The sequence below is a fragment of the Pelodiscus sinensis genome, chromosome 32 (assembly GCF_052426305.1).
Source record: "Pelodiscus sinensis isolate ZL-2025 chromosome 32, ASM5242630v1, whole genome shotgun sequence".
In the NCBI taxonomy this organism is placed as follows: Eukaryota; Metazoa; Chordata; order Testudines; family Trionychidae; genus Pelodiscus; species Pelodiscus sinensis.
The window spans coordinates 6,444,986-6,461,591 of record NC_143083.1 but is presented as its reverse complement, the minus strand read 5'-3'; the positions used below and the strand labels follow the sequence as shown (position 1 = coordinate 6,461,591).

The following is a 16,606-nucleotide window of genomic DNA, read 5'->3' as shown; positions in this document are numbered from 1 at the left end:
AAAAAGCACATCAAGGCTGTGTCTACATTGGCATACTGCCTGTCTACACTTGTGCAAGAACACTGACGTTCTAATGTGTGAAATCAGTGCTGCTTGCGCAAGAACTATGATGCTCCCGCTCAGGAATAATCCCTCTTGCACAATTGTTCTTGCGCAAGAGGCCAGTGTAGACAGGCAACATTAATTTCTTGCGCAAGAAAGCCCGATGGCTAAAATGGCCATCAGAGCTTTCTTGTGCAAAAGAACGTCTACACTGGCACGGATGCTCTTGTGCAAAGGCACATGCCTGTGTAGATGCTCTCTTGCGCAAATACTTAATGTAAGAACTCTCGCGTTAGAGTATTTGCGCAAGGTCATGCCAATGTAGACGTAGCCCAAGAGTGAAGGCTTGCAACTGAGGAAGACTTACATTTCAAGGCTCGATGGGACCCTTTTTGTGAGGCTGACCTGCCTAACAGCTGAGTATTGGGTCCAGATTCCAGCTGCCCCAGTCTAGTCAAGGCAGACAGAATTATTCCAGCTGACACAAAAGCACAAGACAAACAAAACCAGCTCAGACCAGGCAGCCTGGACACTGGTGGTATGTTGCCAGGTTAGGTAAAGCTGGCCACCCTGCTTAGTGGCAGCTTTAAGGACTAAGGGGCTGCCTGTGGCTGAATGTTAAAATAGAGATTTAATATTGTTTTATCTAATTTTAAAAAATAAAGTGTTAAAATACTGGCCACCAGAAACACCAGTCAAACCAAAGGATTGCAATAGGTGGTACATACAATACAAAGCAAATATAAGCAGCAGGGTTTCAGTACTGGAAAGTTGCTGTGAACATCTTACATCAGTGTCACACTATAGCAGATACAGGCTTCTGCAACAAGAATACAAGCCTGGGCTTGAAAGGGATTTAGGCACCTAACTTGTATGGAAATCATGTGCAATTACATGCCCAAACATTTCTGAGGCTCAGTGCTGTTGTCCATTGCTTATCACATGTACAGTTCTCAGCTGCTCTAAACTTGGCTCAATGTCTGGCTGGGACCTAAAAAAACCCAAAACCTGGTCTGGGAAAGTCAGGCTACAACTGCTAGCTTTTACCAGTATTCTCAAAATTACTAGCAGTGCCCCAAACCCATGATGTGGCCTTGGTCACCCTCATTAGGGTTGTAGTGCTGTGCAAGTACATTCCATTACTGGTGGTGGGAGGTGTGTAAGTTTTGGCACCTGTGGTCTATACAGATAACAGGGAAATAGACAGTGGTCACAAACCCAGCTGTAAGTGATTAAATGCCCCAGCTTGGTTGGGGTACATGGCCCCTATTCTGAGCTAACATGTGCTGTGTGACTGAAGGTGGTAAGGGAGAACATCCTGGCTGCATCTAGACTGGCATGATTTTGCCGTAAAGTTTTTCTGTTAAGTATTTGCACAAGATAGTGTCTATACTGGCATGTGCCTTTGCGCAAAAGATTTGCTTTTGTGCAAAAGCATCCGTGCCAGTGTCGATGCTCTCTTGCGCAAGAAAGCTCCAATGGCCATTTTAGCCATCGGGCTTTCTTGCGCAAGAAATTAATGTTGGGTCTACACTGGCCTCTTGCGCAAGAATACTTGCACAAGAGGGGTTATCCCTGAGCGGGAGCATCAGAGTATTTGTGCAAGAACCATTGATTTTGTATGTTACAAAGTCAGTGTTCTTGCGCAAATATTCACGGCCAGTGTAGACACGCAGCAAGACTTTGCACAAAATCATGCCAGTCTAGATGCAGCCCCCTAGTTTTCAGAGACAGTTGCTGGATGGGGTTTTTGGCCACAAGAGGAGGCAATTGTTCAAACTCACAAGCCTCATGCCTAAATACGCAGCTGTTGTAGCTGGGGCCCCTTAGGGAATTAGTAAAACCTCACAGTGCAACCTGTAGGTTGTGTCCAACCTCCCCCCCCCCCCACAAGTTTCACACTAATTGACAAGTTCTGAATCCTCTGAGCAGGGCCAAGTCAAAAGCTGGGCTGAAATGGGGATAAGGAGCAGACTCTCAAGAGAACAGCTCTGGTGCCTAGCTGGGCCTGCCCCACATCAGAGGTTATGAGTCAGTCAGGGACTATTATTGTGTGGGTGGAGGTGTGCAGTGCTGGTGCAAGGCACCTGCTCACACAGTGCAGCGCTGGTGCAAGGTGCGTGTGTGCCTTGCAGCCATCAGGGGAAGGGTTAGGGTCTCACCACCCAGCCTTCCAGGAGGATGTAACAAGTACTGCAGGCTTGGTCCAGCTCTGTCCCCAGCAAGGGAAATCAGGATGGAATGGGGTGACTGGAGTCTAGGAGCGCTGGCTCTTGCTGCACTGAGCACCAGTACCTGAAAACCCTGTGGTGACAGGTCTCAGGGAAACCCCCATACAGACACTGCCCACATCCCCATGGACCTGCTACTTTTCACTCACCTTCCCAGCAGCTTCAGGCCCCTGTGCTTTCCCCAATGCTGTGGCTGCCGGGGCTGACTGGAAGGGTGGGGAAGGGGAAGAGGCATTCCCGCTGCCTTCACTGTTCAGTTTAAAACAGAGAGGCTGGGTCTAGACTGGCAAGTTTTTCCGCTTTTGCGGAAAAATTTGCCAGCTGTCTACATTGGCCACTTGAATTTCCGCAGAAGCACTGACTTCCTGCTGTCTGAAATCAGGGCTTCTTGCGGAAATACGAGGCTGCTCCCGTTCGGGCAAAAGTCCTTTTGCGCAAAGGGCCAGTGTAGACAGCTCAGATTTGTTTTGCACAAAAAAAACCCGATCGCGAAAATGGTGATCGGGGCTTTTTTGCGGAAAAGCGCGTCTAGATTGGCACGGATGCTTTTCCACAAAAAGTGCTTTTGCAGAAAAGCGTCCGTGCCAGTCTAGACGCTGTTTTCCGCAAATGCTTTTAACGGAAAAGTTTTCCATTAAAAGCATTTGCGGAAAATCATGCCAGTCTAGATGCAGCCAGAGAGGGAGAAAGTTACCTAGTCCACCACTGCCTGGGAAGAGGGCTCTGGTCCCAGATGAGGCGATTCCTGAAGCCCCAGCTGACCAGGCTGAGTAGATTAATGGACTAGCTGGTGTTTTAGCCATCTCCTGAACAAGTGCACTGGAGCAAACAGAGGAGTTAGCTCTGGCCACATCAATTAGATCAGTGGTTCACAACTTTTTTACACTTGCAACCCCCCCAGGGAAAATTTTGATTGAGCCAAAAGAAAAAAAAAAGCAGCCCCATTAAATTCCACTCCATTCCCCTGCCACCATGTGTACATCGGGTGCCAGAGCTGGGAAACGAAAATACCAGCTGGCCCAAATAACAGCACTGCGACCCCCCCCCTCCCTCCGGAAGTCAGTTGTGACCCGCCCCCCCTCAAGGGGGTTGCAACCCACAGGTTGTGCACCGCTGAATTAGATCACTAATTAATTTTCCTTGGAAACTGTATTGGAACTTAACTATTTTCATAAAAAATGCAGGTTGTCCAACAGACATTTCAGATTTTTTGGTTCAAGTGAATGCCTATAACCCAAAGTAATTTGATTTGGAAATACTGCCATGTGGGACATGTAGTGCAGGTGCTTCATGTCTGCAATATCCTTTCAGCCTGCTCACCAGCTGGACTATGTCTCCCATGGTACCTGATGGCTAGGGTCTTCTCTAAGAGGGGAACCTGGTGCATCATAGGAGATGTAGTCCCATGAGAGAGCCCAGCCTCCATGTTGAGTATGCTATGCATGACAAGCGCTACGGGAGTGTTTACTGAGAAAGTGTAGCTTCACTTTGGAAAAAGCCATAAACACCCACAAAACAGCAGCATAGGCAAAACTACAAGGATGGGCTTTCAGCAGAGTAGCTACAGAACGACTGCAGGGATCTTTAAAATACAAATCCCCATTGACAAAACAAGCAAATGTCTAGACAGCTTCAAATGGACTCCCCATTCCTGCAGTGTGCTGATGCTGGCTCATCTGGACATAAGAAAGGAACTAAGAATACCTTTTTTATAGGAACCAGAAAGCCTACATTGGGTCTAAAATCAGTCAGTTAGGGTTGAAGCAAAATGCAGGACAATGTAGCACTTTAAAGACTAACAAGATGGTTTATTAGATTATGAGCTTTTGTGGGCCAGACCCACTTCCTCAGATCAAACAGTGAAGAAAATAGTCACAACCATATATACCAAAGGATACAATTAAAAAAATGAACACATATGAAAAGGACAAATCAAATTTCAGAACAAGAGGGGGATGCGGGGGGGGGGGGGGGAGGAAGGAAGGTAAGTGTCTGTGAATTGATGATATTAGAGGTGGGGAGAGTGGGATGTTTGTGAGTTAATGGTATTAGAGGTGATAATTGGGGAAGCTATCTTGGTAATGGGTGAGATAGTTCAAGTGTTTGTTGAGTCCTCTTTGGAGAGTGTTGAATTTTAACATGAATGACAGTTCAGAGGATTCCCTTTCAAGTGCAGATGTAAAAGGTCTTTGTAGCAGAATGCAGGTGGTTAAGTCATTGAGAGAGTGTCCTTTCTGGTTAAAATGGCAAGAAACTGTTTTTTCTTTGTGATCTTGTCTGATATCAGTTAGGGTTATGCAACTGATTAATACAGGACATAACTTGTCCTGAGGCATGAAACCCTTACTAAGATCTATATACAGAGATGTAGTCTAAGGCTTGAGAAAACCAGCAGTCCCATGCAAAAACAACATAGCCAGAAAGGTCCCTGGGCTGAGGTAAACTTCAGCAAGACCTGCAATGTCTCCTAGCTGTGGTAGTAATCAAAAGAGCTGAGGAACCTGCAGACTGGGTGCAGTCACTGGTGATAGTACAAAAGAAATCTGGATCTTTGCACTTGTCTCTCTAACTCAAGGAATTTAACAGTTAACATAAGAGAACATTATCACATACCAACCAGACATGAACTCTGGAGAGCGACATCTTAGAAGCTCACCTAGAAACACAAAGCTATTTTTTGCTAGATTTAAGAGTTCACAAGTAGCGAGGAGTGACAATGGCTCTCAACTTGTGAGACTTCAGAATGTGTGCAGCAGAGGAACATGGAAGTGAATATATAACTTCTGGGCATGTGCAGGACAATGGGCTGCAGAGTGTGGCATGAAAATTAAAAGAGTGTTTAGAATGCAGCATGCCTGCTAGGAAATCAGTACGACAGCTTGAGATCAAACAGGGTGAAGCTAACAAACAAAGGCACCAACAGGTGCAGAAGGGAAAAATGAAGGAATAAAAATGTCCCACTCTGCCTGTGGAAACTATGTCCTGCAGAATCTGTTCAATTTGGAAAAATGGTTCATGCAGGATCAGGCTGAGAGGACTTGCCTGGTTGTTCCCAGATCATATGAGATTCAAGCAAAGATTTTCACTGAGACAGAGCCACAAGCATCTCTTACTGATCCTAACAATAAATGTCCCAAGTAGCTACTTCCACATACAGTAAAACCACCTCTATTAGGGACATTCCAGTAATAACACCTCCCCCATGACACAGCCTGCTGAGACTATCAGAGATGTGGATTTACCAGACACCAGATCATTCAATCCCTGGGTAGGTGATCCGGGAAACGCACGGCTTGGACCACAGGAGACAGGTGCTGTCCCAAGGCTCCCAGTGCAGAAGACAGTCTCCATGGAGACATGAACACAGTACAGCACATCAGTCCAAACCCCCCAAAAGAGTCACTTGAAGCTACCGAGCAACAGCAGAATCATGACTCCCGCTGAATGAAAAAGGAGGGTGTTTAGTTTGGTGGGTTATGAAGAAAAAGAAAAGATGGATGAACACACTAATGAGATACTGCACAAACCCAGGAAGTGGCAGGCAGTCTTTTTGCTGGACCTGGGAGCAAGGCATAGCCAGCATGCTGGGCAGTCATCAACAGCCCAGCCACCTCCCCCTGTTGTTGTTTCAAAAGTGAAGGAAGAATTCTCTGCACAACACAAGTGTACTTGTCACAGACCAATGGAGCCTGGAGAGCAGCATGGTAAGCTGCATTTCCAAATCCAACTATTTTATGTCTTCGTCTTTTGCTTAATTTGCAGCCTTAGACTTGTTGGAATTTTCTATGGGAGATTTAGAGGCCAGTGTTTTGTTCCAAATTTTGCTTGATACATTCCATGGTAAATCCAATTTCTCTACCAGCTCTAGCAACAATGTTCTAAAGCAGGAGTGGCCAACCTGTGGCTCTCCAGAAATTAATATGCAGCTCCTTGTATAGGTACCAAATCCAGGGCTGCAGCAACAGGTGCCAACTTTCCACTGGGCTGGAGGGTGCTCACTGTTCAACCCCCAGCACTGTCCTACTCCCTTTTCCCCAAGGATCCTGCCACTTCCTACCTTTTCCACTGAGCCAGTCACACCCGTGCTTCCCTCCTCAGTGTCTCCCACTGAGAAAGAGCTGATAACAGTGGGCAGGAGGGAAAGGAGGCGGGGGCACTGACCAGTGGGCAGGATGTGCTGAAAATGGTGGTGGGGAGATGATCTGGACTGGTGACATATAACTGTTGCTCTTTAGCAATGTGCATTGGTAAATTCTGGATCCTGCTCAGGCTTGGGGGGCCACCCCTGTTCTAAACAGTGCTCATGGCTGCCCTCTTCTGGGGACTTGCCCCATTCAGTCTGTTTCACTCTACCAGCAGCCCCCATGACAGACTAGTGCAAACTCCTTCCCTTTAGCAGGGAGGGGTTAATTAGGCAGAGAACAGGTACCTGTCACACTACACAGGAATATAAACACACAGGATCTTGGGGGATGATACGGCTTCTGGACTGGGCTCCAGTTCTTGGATGTGATGAGGTTAGGGGGGGTAGTTTCTGAGTTCAGGACTAAATCCAGTAGCCTAGGATCTGAAGGAGGCTCTAATTCTTCTTCATTAGGCTGCCAGAGCTCTTGGAGGCTGTTGGTGGAGTTCCCTGCGGCAGAGAAAGAGAGAATGAGAATCAGTCACTGAACTCTTCTAGGCTGAAGATATAATAGCCCCCCTCTTCACAGCCCCACTGGCATTCCTGTGTGTGACCAAGAGAGGAGATCTCTTCTCCTTTCAATCCAGCTAGGGAAGAGGGAAGTTGGTCTGGGGCACATGCAGAGCCATGGAAGATCTGTGGTCAGCAGCCAATTTCTTGCTGATGTCTTCTGAGAATGAGAGTCACCTTTTCGCTTGGATGTAGCCCAGCTGGACGTCTCTGGAGGAGTCTCTGAGAAGTCAGTCCAACTTTACAACAATCAACACCAAACAATATTAAAAGCACATACAGGTTAGTAATTATTTCAAATAGAACAATGTGATTTACTTCCTTTTCAACCACGTATTGTAATTACAAGCATTTGTACACACACGTCATTGGGGCCCATGGCAAAATTGCTTTTCTGATTGAGAGCAACAACTACTGAATCTAGAGGCAAGATGGAAAAACAGCTGCACTTCAGAAGAGCTGGGCACTACAGGGGCACTTCTGAGATATTCTTTAGAATGTCGCCCCCTTGTGTCTGTGGAGTGAGACACACTAAGCCAACGAAACACCAAGTAGGAACTTAGCACTAACTCTCGTTGCGATGGGTAGAAACATTAGTCTGAGTCCTTATCCAAATTTCTCTTTTCCTAGGGATCAGCAGCCAGTTTCAGACATTGCAGAGTGGCTCACCTGAAAATTGCCCTATTCTGTCAGTTCCCTCTGAAGCATCTGGCATTGGCCACTGTCACAAGGCAGGATATTATGCTAGATGGACCTTTGATCTGGCCCAGTGTGGCTGTTCTCATGAACAGTTCTAGTGCATATGGGAAATTCCAGCTTCTGTTTTGCCTCCCTTGACAATCTCTAAAATATTCAGTAAAGAAAGCTCTCTTCCTCCACCTGGGCAGGCTGGTCCACACTGATTGGTCTTGTTCAACGGTTAAACAATCATAAGGCTGAGCACTTCCCTGTGAAGACCTCACCATTACCTCTGATGGGAAAGGCTGCTTCCTATCTACCTCAACATCCCCTTTGGGCAGGAGGTTAGCTAAACAGAAATGAAAATGTACAGTACCAAAAGTGAAATCCCTGCAAGCTTCATGGAAACTTTTCAAAGACACCATAGTGTAGGCCCAACTTAAATGTATACCCTACAGTACAAAACACATTGGCTGTGTCTACACTGGAAATTCATGCCAGAACTGCTTAAAACGGAATACTATTCCGTTTTCAGTTTTTCCGGAAAAGGAGCATCTACATTGGCAGGCTGCTTTTCCGGAAAAGCCCTTTTTCCGGAAAAGCGTCTGTGGCCAATGTAGACGCGTTTTTCCGGAAAAGAGCCCCGATCGCCATTTTCGCAATCGGGGCTTTTTTCCGGAAAAGACTACAGGGCTGTCTACACTGGCCCTTTTCCGGAACAGTGTTCCGGAATAAGGACTTATGCCCGAGCAGGAGCAGAATAGTTTTTCCGGAATAGCGGTTGATTTTGTACAGTAGAGCATCGTTGCTTTTCCGGAAATTCAAGGGCCAGTGTAGACAGCTCACAGCTTATTCCGGAAAAGCGGCTGATTTTCTGGAATAAGTGGCCCAGTGTAGACACAGCCATTAAGAGAACCAAAAAAGTGCCACCATGGCTTAACAACTAAGGAAAAGAAGCAGAGAGAGATACAAAGGCATTTATTAAAAGGTGAAGTTAAATCCTAGTGAGGAAAATAGAAAGGAGCATAAACTCTGTCAAAGTGTAAAAATATAATTGGGAAGGCCAAAAAGAAATTGAAGAACAACTAGCCAGAAACTTTAAAAGTAATAGCATTTAAGTCCATCAGAAGCAGGAAGCCTGCTAAACAACCAGTGGGGGTAATGGATGACGGAGATGCTAAAGGAGCACTCGTGGATGATTAGATCATTATATAGAAACTAAAAGAATTCTATGCATCGATCTTCATGGCTAAGGATGTGAGGGAGACTCCAAAACCTGTGCTGTTCTTTTTAGGTGACAAATCTGAGTAATCGTACCAGACTTAAGTGTCATTAAAGGAGTTTTTTAAACAAATGGATAAACTTAACAGTAACAAGTCACCAGGACCAGATGGCATTCACCCAAGAGTTCTAAAAGAACTCAGATGTGAAATTGAGGAACTACTAGCTGTGGTTTGTAACCTATACTGTAAATCATCTTAGGGTATGTCTACACTGCCACCCTACTTCAAACTAGGGTGGCTAATGTAGGCATTCAAACTTGCAAATGAAGCCTGGGATTTAAATATCCCAGGCTTTATTTGCATGTTCCTGGGCACCGCCATTTTTAAATGTCCCGTAGTTTGAACTACCTGCCCGTGGCTACACACAGCACAGACTAGGTAGTTCGAATTAAAGCTCCTAATTCGAACTACCATTAAACCTCCTTGCAGGAGTCACTGTGGATAGTTCTCTGAAAACATACACTCAATGTGCAGCAGCAGTCAAAAAAATCAAACAGAATGCTAGGATTCATTAAGAAGGGGATAGCGACTAAGACAGAGAATATCTTATTGCCTCTGTATAAATCCATTGTATGCCTACATCTTGAATACATGCTGATGTGGTCACTTCATCTCAAAAAAGATATCTTGGCACTGGAAAAAGTTCCAAAAAGTGCATACAAAATTATTAGAGGTATGGAATGGCTGCCGCATGAGGAGAGATTAATAAAACTGGAAGTTGTCTCTTTTTCAAGCTGAAAAGAAAGGGGAGGGATATGATAGAGGTCTACAAAATCATGACTAGTGTGGAGAAAGTAAATAAGTAAAAGTTATTTACTCCTTCCCATATCACAAGAACAAAGGGTCACCAACTGAAATTAATAGGTAACAGGTTTAAAACAAATAAAAGGAAATATTTCTTCACTCATTGCACAGTTAACCCATGGAACTCATTGCCAGATGATGTTGTGAAGACCAGGACTTTAACAGAGTTCAAAAAAGAACTCCATAAATTAATGGAGGTTAGGTCCATCAATGGTTATTACCTAGGATGGGTAGAAATGGTGTTCTAAGCCTCTGTTAGTCAAAAGCTGGGAATGAGTGACAGGGATGGGATCACTTGGTGATCCCGTTCTGTTCATTCTCTCTGGGGCACCTGGCATTGGCCACTTCTGGAAGACAGGACCCAGTCTGACCATTCTTATGACTTCTTGCTATTCCCCCTTACCCTATCCTGAGGAGAAATCCCTCCCTTCAATAGGCTGGCAGCATGGAGTCCAATTCTGAGAGATCTAGCTTGGATTTATTTGTAGTCCGTTCACCTTACCGTTGTCCCAAGGTTTCGTAAGTGTTCTAGCTTGGACAGGGCCAATGCTGGTACCTGTGTGAACCCCACTGGCGTATGGCCCAGTCAGTTCAGCAGCGCCAGCTCAGGAAAGGTTTGGACTGTGTTGTCAGCAGGTTCCAGTGAGCCCCAGAACCCATTTCTTGCACAGCACTTTGGATAGCTTGGGTGGGACCACACTTGCCATGGTTTGGCCTGGGGGAGCATTCAGATACTCACAGGTGACTGTGCCTTAGAGTTGAGGTGAGCGTATATCAATACTGCAATGTTGCTGTGACCTGCCTCCAGTGCAATACCCACAGCGTTGTTACCGTCCTAGGGGAGGAAAGGAAAAGGGATCAAGACAAAGCACAAAAGAGAAGCTGGGGGGGAGGGGCGCGCGGCGATTGAAGTAACACATGGCTGAAAGTACAGGGCTTGTAAGGCCCTGAGACAGGCAGCAAAGCACAAGGCCAAAAGCCAAGGCAAGTTACTGAGTTGCCTGGAAAAGTCCAGGCGCAGGAGGAAAGGGCAGTGTGGTAGCTCTAAATGGGAGTCCACATGGCTTTTAAGAAGCAGGGCCTGCCAGACCTCCCTCCCCTCGGGTGAGACTTGCCAGGCAATGCTTTTGTTCTGCCTCCCAGCCATGGCTGGTTTCAGGCAGGTTGGCCCCTCATGGGGTAGTTGTTTGGATGGATGTGTCTCTGTGCAGCCCCAGGGCAGCTCGCTGACTCTGTTAGTGCAAGCCCTTGTTTGGCTGCATGTGCACTGGTCCCTGCCACTCAAGCAGCAGAAACATCCCATGGGGATGTCAGGGGCCACAGATACTACTAAGCCCAGATGAGCTCCCAACAGGCTGTTGTTCCCATTTGGGGTGAACAAACCATCCCTGCAGTCAAATACCCTGGAACAATCCAAATCTGTCGGTGGATAATTCACCTGGCTGAGTGACCAGCTCTGCCATCCAGCCAGTGGCCAGGTGGCTGGGCGCAAGAGGTCAGCAGATGCAGCTGGGTGTCCTTAGCCTCTGCAGAAGCTGGGAATGGGCAACAGGGGATGACTAGATCACTGGATGATTCCCTGCTCTGTTCATTCCCTCTGGGGCACTCGGCACTGGCCATGTCAGAAGACAGGACACTGGGCTAGATGGACTTTTGGTCTGACCCGGTGTGGCCGTTCTGATGTTGGAGAGAAGCCAAGACTATGGTATCTGGAGCAGGTCCTGGGGGAGCATGAAAGCAGGGAAAGCGTGTCTATCACGAGAGTGAAAGGACAGTCTCCACTCGCCAGTGGCTCCGCTGGACAGCAGCACCGGAGCCCCAGGAGAGAGGAGAGCAGGAGCTTCACAGCCTCGGCGCTGGTCTGGAGCTTACGTTATCCACGATGGAGATGTCACAAGCTGGTTGAGCCAGGAGCAGCCGTACGGTTTCCACTCGCCCGTGCTCACAAGCGCACATCAGAGCTGTGGAGCCCTCCTCGTCCTGCAGGTTCACATCAGCTCCACAGGCCAGCACAGCTTCGACCATCTCCTGCCTGCCATGGCTGACCGCCAGCATCAGAGCCGTCTGGCCAGCCTGCAAGCAGGATGAGAGGTGAGGGAAGCCAGGTGAGATGCAGAAGAGACCAGCACAATCCCCACCCCCAGCTAGGTTACTAGTGGAACCCAGAGGCACTGAGACCACTCACAAGGGAGAGAAACAGCTGCTCTACAGTCTTAGCTTTTAGCTCAGGCCATAGAGGCATATGGCGTTAGCCCCTAAGGTCACAGGTTCACATTCACCTGCTGATGACCTGGGGCCGTTGGCTTTATATTAGTAACACTGGACGTCTCTCCTAGGCAGTCATGTTGCAGGAGCCAGGGACTCACATTATGCCAGATGAGGTACTGACTGCAGGGAGAGGCCAGGGGCTCCTGTGCCCCACATAGGGAGAAGAGATTTCCCAGGGTGTTCTCCCACAAGGACCTGCTTGGCTTGCCTATCCTCCGAGACTCCTGGCTCCCCAGCCCCCCGGTTCCCATGCACTGAAATGGGGAAGCATTACACAGCAGGAAAACGTAAACAAGGAAGATGCAGCTCAGTGCTGAGCATATACAGGATCTGGCCAGCAGCTGCCAACAGTGACAAGCTCTATCGGGGATCTTTTGGAGGCTCTGCCATTGGCTTGCTCCGCTCGAATTCCCAGAGCCAAGTGGGGGGCTGCCTGTAGCTGGCCATCCCACACAAAAAGCCTCGGGAGCGAGACAAAGCTTGTTTTCCTCCAGTGGCCTCCAAAGCTTATGGCCACCGATTGGGACAGGAACAAGGCCTGTTGTTAGGTGAGCTGGCCCACCTGCTCACACGCCGTGCTTTGCAGCAGTCAGGGACTGCCCTAGGGTCTCAAGCAGAGGGATTATGCTGTGGGGAGAAGCACTGTTTGTGCAGACCTGGCTCGCCTTGGCATTGACGTTTCCCATGCCGAAGAGTCTTCTGACAACATGCATGTCGTCATCATGCTCCACCGAGGCCAGCGCTGCCAGCATGAGGGCCGTGTATCCGGCTTTATTCTGATGGTCCACGTTGCACACCCCTGCAGACAGAGTGGCCAAGCAGCGTGAGGGACCCCAGCAGGCCAGAAGGTCCAGCAGCAAAACTGCCCTCAGTTCCCATCCCAGGGTTGTCTCAGGTGCCAGAGTTGCTGCTCCGGGGTTCTGGCAAAGTCTGGAAGCTGGAGGACAGCCACCAGTCACCACATGGCTCTTGGGCAAGGAGCCAGACTTGCTTGCTGGGAGCTGTTTGCTCCCTGGATGCACCCAGATAATACCTATTTGCTGGTATGAAAGAGCAAAGCCTGCCCCTTCCTCCACAGCTGCCCAGCATGGCTGGGATTGGAGGATCTGCTGTGGCCTGGAATTGCCTTCTGTTCCCAGCCTGACAAGGGATGAGCCCAGTCCTCAGCAATCTCCTGGAAGAGGAACTTGGGCCTCAGAATGGATGCTGATGGCAGGGAAATGCTTGTGGGATAGGCCTAATTCACCTAACGTGTCTGGGTAACCCCAGGCCATGGGCCAATGTGGAGCACTACACCCTGTGCACCAGCCAGTTTCCCAAGGCACTAGGGGTGTGTCTAGACTACATGGCTCCGTCAACGGAGCCATGTAGATCAGGGTTGTAGGCAAAGGGAAATGAAGCGGTGATTTAAATACTCGCTGCTTTGTTTAAATCAAAATGGCTGCCGCGCTGTGCCGATCTGCTGTTTGTCGGCACAGCGCTGTAGTCTGGACACTCTGTGGTCGACATCAAAGGCATTTGTAGACCTCTCTGTTATGCCTCGTGAGATGAGGTTTACCGGGGAGGTCGACAAATGCCTTTGATGTCGACCGCGAAGTGTCCAAATTACAGCACTGTGCCGCCAAAACAGCTGATCAGCACAGCTCGGCACCCATTTTAATGTAAATGAAGCGGCGATTATTTAAATCGCTGCTTCATTTCCCTTTGCCCAGTAAACAAATCTACACGGCTTCATCGATGGAGCCATGTAGTCTAGATATACCCTAGGAGAGGGAGGCAGGCTGGCCTCCAACTGGTGGAGCAGGTGGTGGGTCAGGGACTCCCTGGTGGATGTGTGTCAGGTAAGGGCTGCGGAACAGCAGCTGAGAGAAGCCTGGGGATCAGGGCAATTGGTGGAAAGGGAACCAAGTTCTCAGCTCCCATCTCCTAGTGCAGATCCTCCCCGCTCCCGAGCGTTACAGGTTCCTTCTGGCCTAGCGCCCCTGGGACAGGCATTTTGTGCTACTAACCGGTGTCCAGGAGCAGCCGCACGATCTGAAAGTTGGAGTGTGAGACACTGTAGTGGAGAGCCGTGTTCCCGTTCCCATCTGCCAGGTTGACCACGTGGGCCAGCAGCCCAGGAGAGACCTCAGCGAAGGCCAGGAGGTGGCTGGCAACTGTCACTGGGTCGGAGGACTTCTGGCTGGACACTCGGAACCACTCCTGGAGAAGCACACCACTGCTGGACAACTGGGGAGAGAGGAGGGCAGAGCTCAAGCTGAGAAATGCTTCTCCTCACAGGGACATGCCCAGTGGCTAAAGCTCTCGCTGCTCCCAATGCTTCCTATCACAAAGCCAGGAGTATGTCTACACTGTGCAGCTTTTAGGGTGTCGATAAAGGCCTGTTGCTAAAAGTCAGCGGGAGGAGGGGAGATGCTGCTTGTCGGCACTTTTGTGTGATGCAGTGGTTTCCCTTTGTCAGTAGCCATGACCCAACCCCAGCTATGCCCTCCCATTGCAATAAATACAAGGCAATTCCTTACACACACACCCCTTGCTAACAAGCCATGGTTGCTCCATGATCCTGCACAAACTTCTGGGCTCATGCCCTGCATACAGGATGAGGCACTCCCTGGGATGGAGCACTCTTGGACAGGAAGCCCCCCAGAAGGAAGGCACAGATGGCAAGAGAGGGCCAACTGGTGCCCAGTTTGGGTAGCAGGCAGCAGCTGGCTCTGCACCTGCCCTTGGAACACTGAGTGATAAATCTCCTGTGGTCCTGAGGATGCGTGGGCCATTCTACAGCCAATCTCTTCAGGTCTGGGATACCTGGAATGAGGAGGGGTTCGCGACTCACATCAGGGATTCCCAGCTGCAGCAGAGGAGGCGCTTGGTGGGATTCAGAGGGACCCACAGCGACCATCCCCTCTGAATTCCTGCACCACAAGCCGAGAACTGCCCAGAACAATTTCAGACAAACTCGGGCCAACCCAGCTGCTCCGCCTCTCTGCTTCCATCCAACTCACCACCTCTTTACTCTTCACAGCAGTAGGATGGCTGAGCTGGTGCTTCACAATCATGCAAGCGTCTCTCATCCTGGGGCTCAGCTCAAACCTGGGAAAAGAAGGGAGGGGACAGAGCTGTCTGTTCCTAAGGGGCATGTGCATAAACACCGTTCTGGCTTCTAGCCAGGGCTGCACTAATGGTATGCCTACACAGCAGTGTTATTTCGGAATAACTGATGTTATTCTGAAATAATTTACAATACAAGCCGTTATTTTGACAATGTTGAAATAATGTCGAGCTGAGGACTTCTTACTCTGACTCTTGTAACACTCATTTTACGAGGAATAAGAGAAATCGGAGGAAGAGTGCTCTTCCTCAGACTTCCTGCTGTGTAGACAGAGCCAAAAGCTGAAATAAAAGCTATTTCGACTTAAGCTATGCAAATCGACATAAATCAAGTTGTGCTGCTTATTTTGGCTTTAGCCTTGCTGCGTAGATGTGCCCTAAGGGATTAATGGGATGGAAGTGCCTACATATGAATTACATGTTGCAAAACAACATAGACTCATAGACTTTAAGGTCAGAAGGGACCATTATGATCATCTAGTTTGACCCCCTGCACAATGCAGGCCACAGAATCTCACCCACCCACTGCTAGAATAATCCTCTCACCTATATCTCAGATACTGAAGTCCTCAAACGATGGTTTAAAGACCCCAAGATGCAGAGAATCCTCCCACAAGTGACCCGTGCCCCATGCTACAGAGGAAGGCGAAAAACCTCCAGGGCCTCTGCCAATCTACCCTGGAGGAAAATTCCTTCCCGACCCCAAATATGGCGATCAGGTGAACCCTGAGCATGTGAGCAAGACTCACCAACCAGACACCCAGAAAAAAGTTCTCTATAGCAACTCCTATCTTCCCACCATTGGCCTATTTACCACTGATAGTGAAAGGTCTATTGATTGCCAAGATCATGTTACCTCATCAAACCATCCCCTTCATAAACCCATCTAGCTTAATCTTGAAGCCAGATAGGTCTTTTGCCCCCACTACTTCCCTTGGAAGGCTGTTCCAGAACTTCACTCCTCTTGACGGTTAGAAACCTTCATCTATTTTGAGTCTAAACTTCCTAATAGCCAACTTATATCCATTTGTTCTTGTGTCCACATTGGTATTGAGCTTAAATAATTCCTCTCCCTCCCTGGCATTTATCTCGCTAATATATTTAAAGAGAGCAATCATATCTTCAAACATGAAGTCAAAAATTTATCGACATACATATTTATGTAAAATTAACACATTTATTCTACTCTCACCACATTCAGCTCTTCAAACAAACCCATTTTCCCCCAGCGGTAGCTGTGCAAAGTCACAAATGATGCATGTTGATTTAATTCCCAGTACCCAAGAGGGACACAACTCTGAGATGGGGGACTGGAGGACATTTTTGACCATTATTAGAAGAGACAAGTAACAGTTTTCACTACAGTCAGTGAGCGTCAGTGACAAACAGCCATAATGTGGTTTCAACATTCTATCACCCTGCATTCAGTGATGACTTGGCACATCCAAATACAGTAAAACTTCAGTTGTCCGGCATCCAGTGGTCCGGCACTCCTG

General features: G+C 48.2%; 1 protein-coding gene across 6 annotated transcripts in view; it reads right to left on the bottom strand.

Moving 5' to 3' along the window:
• Positions 1 to 4,057: 4,057 nt before the first annotated feature.
• The window catches only part of KANK3 (KN motif and ankyrin repeat domains 3), a 55,526-nt gene continuing 42,977 nt past the window's right edge, over positions 4,058 to 16,606 (bottom strand). For all 6 annotated transcript variants that reach the window (XM_075903124.2, XM_006123890.5, XM_075903127.2 and 3 more), the window contains exons 7-12: positions 15,005 to 15,092; positions 14,009 to 14,228; positions 12,656 to 12,798; positions 11,604 to 11,804; positions 10,471 to 10,566; positions 4,058 to 6,906 (exon numbers count right to left, since the gene is read on the bottom strand). In XM_075903124.2, the coding sequence (XP_075759239.2) occupies positions 6,853 to 6,906; positions 10,471 to 10,566; positions 11,604 to 11,804; positions 12,656 to 12,798; positions 14,009 to 14,228; positions 15,005 to 15,092 (802 nt within the window). In that variant the 3' untranslated portion in view covers positions 4,058 to 6,852. The remainder of the gene's footprint in view (positions 6,907 to 10,470; positions 10,567 to 11,603; positions 11,805 to 12,655; positions 12,799 to 14,008; positions 14,229 to 15,004; positions 15,093 to 16,606) is intronic.